The sequence below is a fragment of the Camponotus vicinus genome, unplaced genomic scaffold, assembly GCF_025532165.1.
Source record: "Camponotus vicinus isolate PSW18456_S1 unplaced genomic scaffold, iyCamVici1.0 SCAF_1, whole genome shotgun sequence".
Classification (NCBI taxonomy): Eukaryota; Metazoa; Arthropoda; class Insecta; order Hymenoptera; family Formicidae; genus Camponotus; species Camponotus vicinus.
Window position 1 is genome coordinate 4975336 of NW_028141945.1, and position 13246 is coordinate 4988581.

At 28.3% G+C, this 13246-nt stretch overlaps 2 protein-coding genes across 2 annotated transcripts; one reads left to right on the top strand and one right to left on the bottom strand.

The window, feature by feature from the left end:
- Positions 1–292: 292 nt before the first annotated feature.
- On the top strand, positions 293–4712 carry LOC145971139 (uncharacterized). Its single transcript, XM_083098490.1, has 11 exons — positions 293–495; positions 641–939; positions 1161–1235; positions 1752–1915; positions 2066–2330; positions 2542–2665; positions 2869–3090; positions 3437–3598; positions 3723–3941; positions 4046–4200; positions 4500–4712. Exons 2-11 carry the CDS (start codon positions 644–646, stop codon positions 4675–4677), a joined length of 1860 nt encoding a protein of 619 aa, XP_082954616.1. The 5' UTR covers positions 293–495; positions 641–643; the 3' UTR covers positions 4678–4712.
- Positions 4713–6129: 1417 nt separating this feature from the next.
- On the bottom strand, positions 6130–11039 carry Tsf1 (transferrin 1). The gene is made up of 10 exons (XM_083094872.1): positions 10822–11039; positions 10266–10492; positions 9628–9931; positions 9166–9509; positions 8585–8835; positions 8050–8285; positions 7468–7747; positions 7189–7250; positions 6847–7115; positions 6130–6508 (listed from the first exon to the last, which is right to left on the bottom strand). The coding sequence occupies exons 1-10, from the start codon at positions 10892–10894 to the stop codon at positions 6419–6421; spliced, it is 2136 nt and encodes a 711-aa protein (XP_082950998.1). The 5' UTR covers positions 10895–11039; the 3' UTR covers positions 6130–6418.
- Positions 11040–13246: the final 2207 nt, after the last annotated feature.

Here is a 13246-nt window from a genome sequence, read left to right on the forward strand (position 1 = left end):
ATCTGCATGCTGTTTATTCTTTCTGATTATTATTATATCAAAACTGAAAAAAATATTAAAAATTAGATATAGAATATAATATTTTAATGCAATATATATTTACAAATATAATATATTTTATTGAAATATTATTCTATATCAAATTTTTAATATTTTTAGTTTCAATATAATAATTCTCACAGAGAATAAATAGTATGCAGATTATATTTCTACGATTTTAATTCATCATATTATGTTCTGATGTTTGTGGTTTCGTGTTTATAATATGTATATGATTATACACAGTAGGACGAATAGATGTCTAGCGCAAAAACACACAGACCGTAGAATGTCGATTATATATATATTCTGGCAGTTGCGTTCAAAATTCCGGAGAAATAACGCGCACATGTCAAATTAAAATCATCCAATATCTTATTTATTCAAATTCATATCTTTGTGAATATAGTGTGTGAATATAATTTGTGAAAACAGTTTTCCTCATTATTAATCGAAGTACTTAATTATATTAGATATATATTTGTGTATGAATGTGAGTGTGAATGTGAATGCGTATACGTATATGTGTGTGTGGGTGTGTGTGTAAAATAGATATGTAGCTTATATATATAATAAATAATATATATTTAAATAATATTAGATCATGTCAATAAATATTCCTCGGGCGCAAAATCGCAAGGAATTAACTGTAAAAGACCGCGTGTCTATAAATAAAGAGAATATGGAAGTACAAAAAAGTAACAGTCTTGCTAAAGATAAGAACGGCTGTAAAATTAACAAAAGATTATCGTTAAAAGTGAAGAATTCTCTTTCAAATCCTCCAGCGCAAAAACCTTTCCTGGGTGAAACCAAATTTAAAATTCATTACGATAATGAAGAAAATTCAAGATCACGCCCGCGCTTGCAAAGAGATACATTACGTACAACTGTTTTATGTAGGTGTGTAAGGATCATTAAATTTAATTTTTTTTTTCCTTATTTCCATGAAAAATTTATACTTTTAAATTAAAAATTGAGAGAGATATATATATATATATAGAAATATTAAAGACACATCAGATTGATGTGTATAATGTTTAAACAAAATATAAATAAATATAATAAAGTTTTGATAAGTTTATGTATGTCCTGTAGAAGAAAAAAGATTTACTTTTTTGTAGAGCGCGTTCTTTAAGCAACTGCCGAAACAAAGTTTCTTCAGATAAGAAGGACATGAACAGCAAATTATTTCAAAGGTAATTTTGCATATAAGTAATTTTTTTTTAAATTAATGTACAAGATATGATTTTTAAATTTATTATTTTATTTAAAAAAATAGAAAAGTATTATATGCACGGAAATAAAAATGCAAAAAATATTATAATTATTATATAAATTGTTGAAATTTTATTTTATAACAAATTACAAAGAATTAGAGAATATTCTTATATATTTGTTTCTTATAATATATACTTAAGAAAGTTTTGATCTTTTACACTAATATCATTTACCAATATTTCAATCGCTTCTTGATTGAAAATGATAAAAATAAATATTATATATTTTGTTTAAAAAAGTGAAAAATATTTAAAACATTTTTTATAATTTTTTCTATAATAAAGAAATAAAGAGTTCAAACAATCTATAGTTATATCATATTCTCTTATATAAAATTTTCTTGTTTTGTATTTCTATTAAATTTTAGATTTAATATTGATATACGAGTAATTAAGAAACATTTCGTATATTACATTTATTTGTTTCCTGTCTAGATCTCGCTCTGAAAGTAGAAAAACATTGCTGCAGGATGCACAATGCGTCGGAACAGAATCGCAACGTGCACAGATTTCCAAAACTAAACATCTCTCAGTCGAAGTTAAAAAACGAACATTTACAAGTATTGAAATGTGGAAAAATAAGATGAGGAAATCAAATAGTTAGTATCTTGAGAATATTTATTGTAACTATATTAATCGATTGTATTTTCTATCCAGATCTTGCTTTGAAAGCAAAGAATTCATAAATATGTATTATAAATATTATAAATATTATCAAAAAATTTTTTTCACTCGCGCGATCTTTTTAGCTGGTACTGTGCCTAAGAATTTGGCGGCCAAATATCCTAATATAAATGTAGAAAAAACCCATAATAAAATCAAACTACGAAAGAGTTCTGAACGTACCAAAAGTCTGCCTCAAAAATCATTAAATCATCCACAGAAAATAGATCGGATGTTTAAGCAGAATGAAAAGATCAAGACATCTATAATCCAACATTTACCAAACGTCGAAATCGTGTCAATTTTGCAAGATAATAATTTATTAAATACACGAGTTAATATTAATACAAGGTAATAAAAAGACAATTTATAGAAATAAAGTAGATATCATTTAATTGTAAAAAATTGATCTATTATTAATATTATATTAAATATTTAATTATTAATTAAGTATCATCATATTATCACAACAATCATCTCTATGAATCATTATAGATTCCGACCGTAGAATAATTGAAAAGTTACTTTGCGCTACGTTGAATTATTACAAACATTTTTTTAGCACAAGCAATATTGTTGAATATGATAAACGAGATAATCAATTAAACACTGGATTTGAAGCCAGTCTTATGATTTCCATAACACCTCTAGATGGTTCTTTGGTCCCATCAATAACTCCGACAAAGGTAATGGAAATATGCATCAATATTTTTATATATGTTATTATTAATATGTTAATACAAAATAAATTTAATATGTGTATCAATTTTTCAAAACAGATTTATAGACTGTTGTGTATGTATATGTAAGAACTGTAAAGCAAATTAGATCGTAATTTTAAATCATTTGCTCGATATATGTAGCATTTAAAAAAATGTTTGTTAAAAAGGTACGTTATTTGAAACGTGAAGCGGCGCATGATAACAAATTATCGACCAAAAAGGAAGATTTCGAAGATTTTCATCCATACGAATATGATTATTTGGATGCAGTGCCATATGTAGAACATGAAAGAGAGAGCAATACTCCTAAATTGTCTTTTCATTTTTTGAAGCAGAATGTAAACGCAGATCAAAGAAGAATCATTGTAGGATATTTGATTCGTCTTGGAGTAAGTATAATGTGTGTGTGACTCTTCTCTTCTCTCTCTTTCTTTCTTAATTACAAATATAAATAACTAACATTTATATAAATCAAAAACTGAAATGGTATGATTTTAATAAATATATTTCATATTTATTATCATATTTTGTTATAATTATAAGTGTATAAAAATTTATTTTTAATATTATTATTATTATACTATTTTAATATTATTATTTTTAATACTTATCAATAATAAATACAACAATAATATGAAATATATTCTTGTCATAACGATGTGTTGAAAGAAGAAATAAATTTAAATTATACACTGAACTCTATTTTTAATTGTTTACAATTATCACACTTTTTAGATACACTATCAATATTCATCAAATATTATTTATCAAACTGTCAAACTATTCGATCTCGCTGTTGACAGAATTTTGATAGAAACAGATAACATACAGTTAATGGCTTTGACATGTCTTTGGATAACTCTCAAGCGAGAATTAACTAGTTATAAAATACCATCGGTAATAGAATTTTTTATCCGGAGAAATAATTAAAAAGGGGTTATATACTATTATAATATTAAATAAATAAAATAATATATTGCAGTTTTAAAATATAAATGTGTATTATATTTTATTTTTTTAGGCGACTACGATAGTGCAAATGGCGAAAGATTTATATATAGGCCAAGAAAAAGATTTATTAATGTATGAGATGAAGATTATATCAGCTGTTAATTTTAATTTAAGATTTGCCGATCCCTTCTCATTGCTTGTCTATTATATATTGGAAATGATACAAGATAAAAAGCATAATATTAATTCAAACGATATTCCACCCATTTATTTCTGTGGTAGTTATTTGGTAAGAGAATAGATATAAATAGTAAATCTCTCTCTTATATATACGATTTAATTTTTAGTATGATAAGTTCTACGCAAATAAACAATCTCTTTTTTACGTTATAGCTTGATATATCTATGTTAAATGAAAATTTATGTGATAGGCCAGTACGTGTTCTGGCCATTGCTGCGGCTGAAATATCACTTTGTTGCATATATTCTGATAATATTAATATGAATACATGGTGCGAATTACGGAGACATAAATATTCACTCAGCGAGTAAGAGAATTAATAACTACCATTTTTTAATTCCAAACAGATTAGTTGTATCTTTCTGAAACGGTAAAGGCTTTATATTTTTATACATTATAAAAGAACAAGAGAAAGGAATGTGTAAGGAATCCTTAATTCACGAGCACTTAATGTTTAATAGTCTAGTTTATTACGTGATAAGAAAAATATATGTTTTAGTGTCTATTATTTTTATAATCTAGAAAATATTTTGTAATACGTCATCTAAAAGAATTAACTTTAAATTTCACAAAATTTTTGGATTAATTCGGAAAATATCTGTTTAGATGGGAAGAGATGGCGATGAGTTTTACGAAACAGAATATAATACAACAAACTCTAGAATCTGATAAATTTGGTTCGAATATTGTATATAAAAAATATTTGCGTAGTAAACGCGGAAGAGTTTCCAATTTTCTTCTCGATAAAATGAAAAAATTATATGTAATGATGAATAAAATGTAATACAAGCTTCTTTCATGAAAGATTAAGATATTAAATTGTATATATTAAATTACATGATATTAAATTTGATACTACATATAAATATAAGATATATAAATATAAATATAATATTATAATTTTATTTATTTAAAAAATAGAAACAATTTCGAGGTTCTTTCCATAACCATCTTTGTTCTTTTAAATACAAAATATTATATATATATATATATATATATATATATATATATATACATACAATATATGTGTGTGTCTATGTATATATGTAAATATATTTTTTCTCAAATAAATTTATTTATTAATTTTTTGATAATATTTTATTTTCTTACTTTTATACATACCAAATGTGAAAATTAATATAAAGAATTGATATTAACTGATTAATATTAATATAAGATAATTAATATCAGTATTATATATATATATATATATATTAATTAATAATTATTATGCATTAATTATTAATTATAATATATTAATTATAATAGTTATAATAGTATTATAATTAATAGTATATAATTAATTATAATAGTATTATAATATTAAATATATTAATTAGTTAATATAAGTATATTAAATATGAGATACTTAATATCAATTCTTATATTAATTTTCCCATTTGGTATGTATAAAAGTAAGAAAATTTTTACATTTACATTCGGTACGTATAGAAGTAAAGTAAAATTATCAAAAAATCAATAAATAAATTTATCTAAGGAGAACATATATTTGTATATGTATATACATATATATATATATATATATATATATATATATATATATTTATATAAATAATTTTGTATTTAATAGAATATAGATGATTATGAAGAAAAATCTCGAAAGTGTTTACCTTTTAAAGAAATAAAATTATAATATACATTATTCTGTTTGTTTAAAAAAATTTTATATTGTTAAACTAATTTTTTATAATGTTGATTGTATAAATGTATAAAAGATTTTTAATGTATAAAAGATTTTTATAAGAGAATTTTGTTTAATATAAAGAATTTTATTTAATAAAATAAATTTTGTTGTATCTTGAACATGTATCTCATCCATTTTATTTACCTATATGTTAAAGAGACCAATGAATCAGAAAATGAAATCTACGCGCGAATAAATAAAATATTAAAAAAAATGCAAATTGCAAGATATGCCTCTTTTGTGTAACATTGTTAACATATTTTACTTATTCATTTTTTTAATATTCTTCCGTTCCTCTAACATAAGAGTATAATAGAGTAGAATATATATTAAGAATAAAATATATGTATATAGAAAATTTATTTTAGTACAGAAGATGAATCACTTAACATGATTATCTTGAATAATTTTTAAAGTGCGTGTACATACAAAAATAGACGAAGGTTACTACTATTTCTAATATTTATTTTTAAAAGATGTTATAAAATTATATAATGAGAAGAGAGTAGGATATATATAAAATAATACACGTTGTATGCTCGGAAAATTATATATTTTTAATATCGAAAATTCTTTTAAGAAAATTATAGTTTCTTATATTGATATTGAAATGCCGTAATCTTTGTCGCGGCAATATACGTAAACAACGAAGTTATTAACTATTTATTTATCTAACAGTCCTTTTGATAAGTTATTGATATATGACTTAATAAAGATAATTTTTCAGCAATAATAGTAGAAGCAATATCACATAATACGACATCCATCGTATGCAATCAGGTGCTATTTTATTCTTATAAATTCTCGGGTACGAAATGATTTAATGATTGCCATAGTCTTGTTGAATATTTGCCCAAGTGTCCCATTTGTCCAATTTGTTATCGATGGATATTAATTCTTTCACGTTATCCTAAAAAGGATACAATATTTCTTACTTAAAAAATATATAGTTGAACAATCTTTTTAAATTAAAATTCTATGCAATCATCTGATTTGAGTGAAAATATTGTTTATGAGAAAAATGTATAAATTAATTGTTTATAATATTATATGAATTTATAGTTAATCAATTAAAATCTTTACATTATATTTCTGCTTAATAAATTAATATATTTATATAAATGCTATTTATAATAATACTACAATATTTAATATCTGGCTTTCTACAGTTAATATGAATAAAAAATAATCTAACTAGAAAACTACTGATTAAATTTAATCAAATAGAGGAAATGATAATCTTCTTACCTTGAACAATATGTTGCGTTTGTCATCCCAAGCGCCGAAAAGACGCAGCAAATCCGGTTGGTTCGAATATAAGGTGCTCGCGGCCAAAATGCCGTGTTTCAACTCTTCCAAGGCGTTTGGGCCTTTTTCTGCCGAACTGACGATTATCTTTGGTGGCTCTAATCCTAAGTTACAACGCTCCCATTCATTGATGGGCGCTTGGAATGAACTACCATTCGGACAAAGCAAGACGTAATCTTCACGTTTCCCTGCACCATCTTTCTCATTATCTAAAATATGATATATATTTATGAAATGATAAATATAATTAAATTAAATTTATTTAATTAAAATTGTATTTACCGAGCTGTTGCAAAGCCGTCAAAGGTAGGAACGCAACATCTCCCTTGCCATCTTTCAAACACCTGGGGAAGAAGATGCAAATTAAATTCTTAAAAGGTAATATAACATTTTAAATGTAAGATACATATTTTTATTATCGAATTATAAAAAAGAACCGTATTATTTCGTATAATTAATTTTATTCTTTATAATAATGGGAGAAGATCATATATTAAACTTATTTGTACAATGTAGTTGAGAAATATGTGCCCTATCGATGAATAAACTATACAAAATTACCTAAGTGCTCCTTTTCCGCCATTGTAATGTTCAACATTCGTCGGTCTGCATTTCGTGGCTTCTTTCACTTGATCGTCACCAGATTCGATATTGCCGACGCACAATTGACAAGACTTGGAATTGAGAGGTGCGCCAGGTGCACAAGATTCGGAGAAGAAGGTATCTATTTCTTCCGGTTCGTTAATAAGCCCTTTTTGTTTGAGAATGTGGGCCGGTGCGGAGTAACCAGCAAAATCACCCACGTAGCCACTGTGACAAGATTTTTTGCCTCTGAGATCGCCTGTAACAGGAAATCATTGACACAATTCATAATTTACAACAAAAACTTGCAAGTAAAAATTCTTTTGGACTTTTTAGTTCTTTTTAAAAGCTTTCTTTAATTCGAAATTCACTTTATTTTTAAATTTTAGTTTATAAAAATATGTGTTGATATCTTTTAATATTAATTTAGTATCTCAGTTTTAACTAAGCTCTCATTCACTTTCTTTTTCAGAATATAATATATTTTAATACTTTTAGAACAGATGTAGGATTTTACTTCAATGTAGAATGTTTGCATTTTAAATACGCAGACTCGTATACCTAATGAACTTATGGAAGAACCACTCTTAACAACAGCGACTGCCGGTCTCTCGTTGAATTGCGTCGATCCCTCGCCATAAGCCTCACTGACGATTGGTTTCGCGTTATAATTGTTGATTGCGAGTTTCACCGATCCGCCGTCAATTATAGTTATGTCTGCTCCATTATCCCTGACGGCCTTCAAGCAAGCAATCTCGTCCTTTTCCAGTATGCAATCAAATCTGGGTCTGGCATCCCTATATAGTTTATAACATAATGTAATATAAGCGTCTGCATCTTTTCGTCAACAACAAATATCTTGTGTGTATGATAATTAAATCTAAAGAATTTTCATTAAGATAGAATCATGATTTCGTCACCTATCTTTACATATCTTTGAGACGTAACTGACAAAATTTGCTTAACTTTTATGTTATTATATCCCGATAAAAGTAAATAATAATAATAAATTAAATTTGTTTTAAAGCAAAATTCTTTTTGAATTGTCTGATTGAAAACATTGATACCTTTCATGTGCAATTATGTATGTATGTACCTGGAGAACGCAGCTCTGGCGAGACTGCGGCACTTGTCTAATGCACTTTGACTCCAAACGCACCAACGAGCGTCCCTCTCTGGCGCTCCGAAATTTCTTTCGATTACATCCATATATTTTGCGCTTTTCAGATGCTCTTCCGGTGATACTGGCGGTGCGGCGACAGCCAAGGTCTTCTCGTTGAGCAGCAAAAGATCCTTCCACCAATCTGCTTTCTCATTCTCTCCAAGCTGGCCCAATTGTGTTAGTTCCTGAAACGTTTAAAAATTAAATTACGATCTCGATTAAAAAATATCGATGTCGTACAAAGGAAATCGTTTATATTAAATCTTCCATTGTAATTGTTCCAGTGTAATTTTTAATGAAATAAGCGATAAATGACCCACCTGTCATATTTATTAGAATGGTAAATTTTTGTAACAATATATAATTAATTTTTTACTTCACTTATTATATTTAAATCATGTTTAGATGAAAATATTATATCTTTAAATTATTAATTTAAAATAATTTTTTCGCAAAGTGCTATCCTTATTTCAATAAATCATCAGATACATAATCTCTTAAGAAACAAATCTCACTCTCTGAATAGCTTCCACGTTATTTGCGTCATCCCCATTGGTCATGTATCCCTGCCATGGTCGGGCAGCCCATGTGCACGGTTTCGTATGGGCGTCGATGGGCACTTTGCTACCATCCGGACAGAAATATCGGAAGTCGGCTGGATTCTCGCGCGTCGGCGTCGCCGGGGTGACTCCGACGGGCAAACCAAAGAAGCGTTTCACGTAGATGACTTTCGTCCATGCAACCTGCCCGCCGTTGTGAGCTAGACAGCGCAACGCGCCCTTGTATCCGGAATATATGTCTGGATAATCGCACACGTCTGGTTTCTCGCAAAGGACGCACATGTTGCTGTACGTCTCCTCTGAAAAATAGAAAAAATAATAGTGCATCTTTGTATGCGCGCAGCTAACAATACTGTTTACTGGCAGTTCGCTTATATGACATAATCGACGCAAGTTCTTTAGATTGCCATCACTTACTGAGTCTCTGATTGATCGCTGGATCGGGCGACCACTTGCCCACCAGACAACCTTTGTCGAAGAACGTGCTCAGAGCGCGAAGCTCATTTTCGCGGGCGGAATATTCCGGGTTGTTGATATCGGTCAACACGCCCATAGCGGTTAGCTTCGTGATTGGAATCTTGTAACCGACATTACGACCCACACCTGTATGGCAGGACTTGAGACCCCTCAGGCCCTGAACATTGTGAATGTCCAGATCCTTGTGTATTACGGCTACTGCCTCGTAACGATATGTCGCGTCGGGTTCCTCCTTTGTCCTGACCTGATAGTACAAACGCAAAGAGAAGAAATTCATGTCATATATTATTCATTCTGCTTGAAAATTTATTTGATCGTAAATACTATATCCTATTTTCGAAAGAGCATAAAATATGTACGTTTTAAATCAGCGGATGATAATCTAAAATTTTTCCAAGATAGATTGAAAATAATATCTCTAAAATCCTTAAAATTTTTATTTAATTATTCTAGTTGTTTTTTTCTATAATTATATCTTTCTTATTTTATAAATAATATTTTTAAGTTTCTTTTGACTATAAATTCTATTACATTTATTAGAAATCTAATTTTTGGATAACTCAGTTATCTGATATTACCTGTTCAATGACACTGTATCCAGCTTTTTCAGCTAATTTATTCTTCGCTGCGAGATACATATCTTCAGGATCTACGGCGACAATATCCGCTTCCTTCTTGCCAACCCTCTCGATGCAATCGTATCGATCGCGTCCGGAAATGCACGATATCGGGTATCCTTTGCTGGCTGAGTCCTCTATCATCTTCGCACATTCCTTCGCGTATTTCTCCGGGATGCACATCGTGACTGCGCGCATAATAATAAATAAAGAATCGAGTTAATGATTCAATAAATGATTTTTATTAGATGCACTTTTGAATTTACTTGAAGATAGATATTTGAGATTAGACTCGAAATTTTAAATTTAGAATCATGAGAATTAAAATGGTGAAATTGCTATATTAAACCGTTGTAATTTATTCATTTCAGTTTTATCGATGAATCATAAAAATATAAAATAGTCTTTATTATGCTTTGCAAAGATAAGATTTTTATAAATCTTTATATTTATTTTCCGATAAACGATTTTTATATTTTTGTGAATCGATTTTGTCAAAGTTTTGTGAAATACTTACACATTCGTGGCGGACTCGTAGCGGATACGGCCGCCACCGCGAAGATCGCGAGCACCGTGAATCTGTGCAGCATCTTGATTACTGCACCACGCTGATTACAGTACAGCGCGATTTTTATTTCTAAAAAGAATCGCGAGACGAATGTCGATCGAAAAAGCGGAGAGGTAAGAAGCTGAACAGATAATCTTCGGCGACAACTTGTCAAGACCGTCGAGAGACACGGTCTACGTACGTTCTTATATAAATGCGTCTTTTTCTTCTTCGGATCTCGGAGTAAGGAGAGGGGGAGTTTCGCTCTTTCCTCTTCGTCTCTTTTTCTCTCGCGCTTAACGATTTCTGCCGTCGTTCTCTTTCTCTATCTATTTCTCTCTCTTTCTTAATTCATTTCACGTAATGACATCATTGTCATTATTCATTCTTCGCCTCTCCTCCAGCAATGGTACTTTCCTTTGTCGCGTATTAAGAGAAAAACAATTTCTTTTTTAATCTTTTATCAATATTTAAAAATATTGATTATAAAATGCAAATGTAAGCAGTTTTAGCTTGATCGATATATAAAGCGTTCAACAACAAATACTATGCAAGTCAAAAATAATTGAAATAATTTTTGCTTAACGTGCAAATATGAAAATTTGATAGATTTTTAAGATAAATAATTGAGCTAAAAAATAATTATGAAAGCAATTTATTAAGAATTAAGAATATGATTAGATAATACTAAATTTAATAGAAAATTTTTTTAACTTAAAGTTTAGTTATTAAGAGAATCTTTAAATATCTCAATGATATAAGACTGATGTCATAACGTTTAATTAATTGATGGTAGAGAAGAAATAATAACAATTTTCTATAAAATGTGAAATGTTATCTATAAAATAGTTATATAAAAGCTAAATATCATTAAATCTATCGTCCAACTCGGATCAACAACGGTCATTAACATTCTCGGTAATTTTCCAGGATAAGATTTTCATTCGCCCTTGCTAGTAATATCACAGACAAAAATCCTTGAGGAAATTTTTTTTTCCATCAATCCAGTCCTGGCTCATCTGCTTCAACGTGTTTTCAAGTTTAACAGACTCGTGTCCTTCGTTCCGGTTGCTCTTGCGATGCGACACACGCATACGCATGCGATACGCACGTCCCATTGAACGTGTTAATATATGTATGTACATCACGCGGTTCGAATCGCGTAGACCTTTGTTGACACACGAGAAAAGTACCGACGGTGATTTCCCCTGTTGGGGTCACGCGATGATTCCACAGCTCTCTCTTTTCCTCTATCATCGAAAGATTGCAAGCTGAACAAATAGCCCGAATATACTCATGTTCGTCATTACAAAACAGCGTCTGATAAATATGCAATCTATGAGCTCGATATAAATAATCAGAAATATTCAATAAAACGCTGCGATATAGTTGTTTTGTATTTCAGTAAAATAATCTTTTAAAAAATAATTTTGTCAACATATTATGAATTTACTTGTTATCTGTCAAACCAAATATCGCATTACGTAATAAGAGGTCATTGGAGTAATTGTGAATACTGAAAAAGAAGATTCTCTTACATAAAAATTATTTTAATCAAGAAGTTTAAATTTTTGTATACGTGTTAAACTCAAATCGTTTAAAAAAGTTTTTAAATTCTGACAATTCTGATTTGTTATTAATTTTACTATTAGCTGATTATAGTTTGTTAAAAATTGTTGATATAGTACTTTAAATCTACTTTTTTCTCTATAATTTTAATCGTTTTATTCGTTTAATAGTTTTAATCGTTATATTTATATATATAACTTTTTTGTATGTAATTGCTAATGCTCCGCAAATTAATATTATTTTCGCAACTAGAAAATAATTTAACTATCGTAAACGTTACCGATGTTAAAATCTATCAATTGAATAAGTGCTGATTATTTTCATTAGTAAATTCTTGTTGATGGATTATTATTCTAGCTCGCAAAAAATGAGTATTGACATTGAAATATAAAGATGCATCTTTAAGGATTTCCTCATATAATATCATAATTTATTACTTATATAAATATCTGATACTATGTGCTAAAGTATCAAGATATTCTTTGTGATAAGCGATAAACTATTGAAGGAAAAAGCATAGATTATTGCATAGATAATTCATGATAAACTTTACTAAATGGAAATTCCAGTGCTGTAATAGTGTTATTATTTAGTTTTGCTAAACGATAATGATATCTGTCATAATTTATCTCGTGGTAGATATTGTAAATACTAAATATAACATCTCGTAAGAAAATTACCAATTATAACATGTTTTAATAATCATGTTAACGTATGTTATCAGAGTTGTTGAATTTCACTGAAAATTCAAAGTATTTTATAAAAATCTGAAGTATACATGTATATACGAGACAAACAATATTATTAACATATTTTTACATATAGA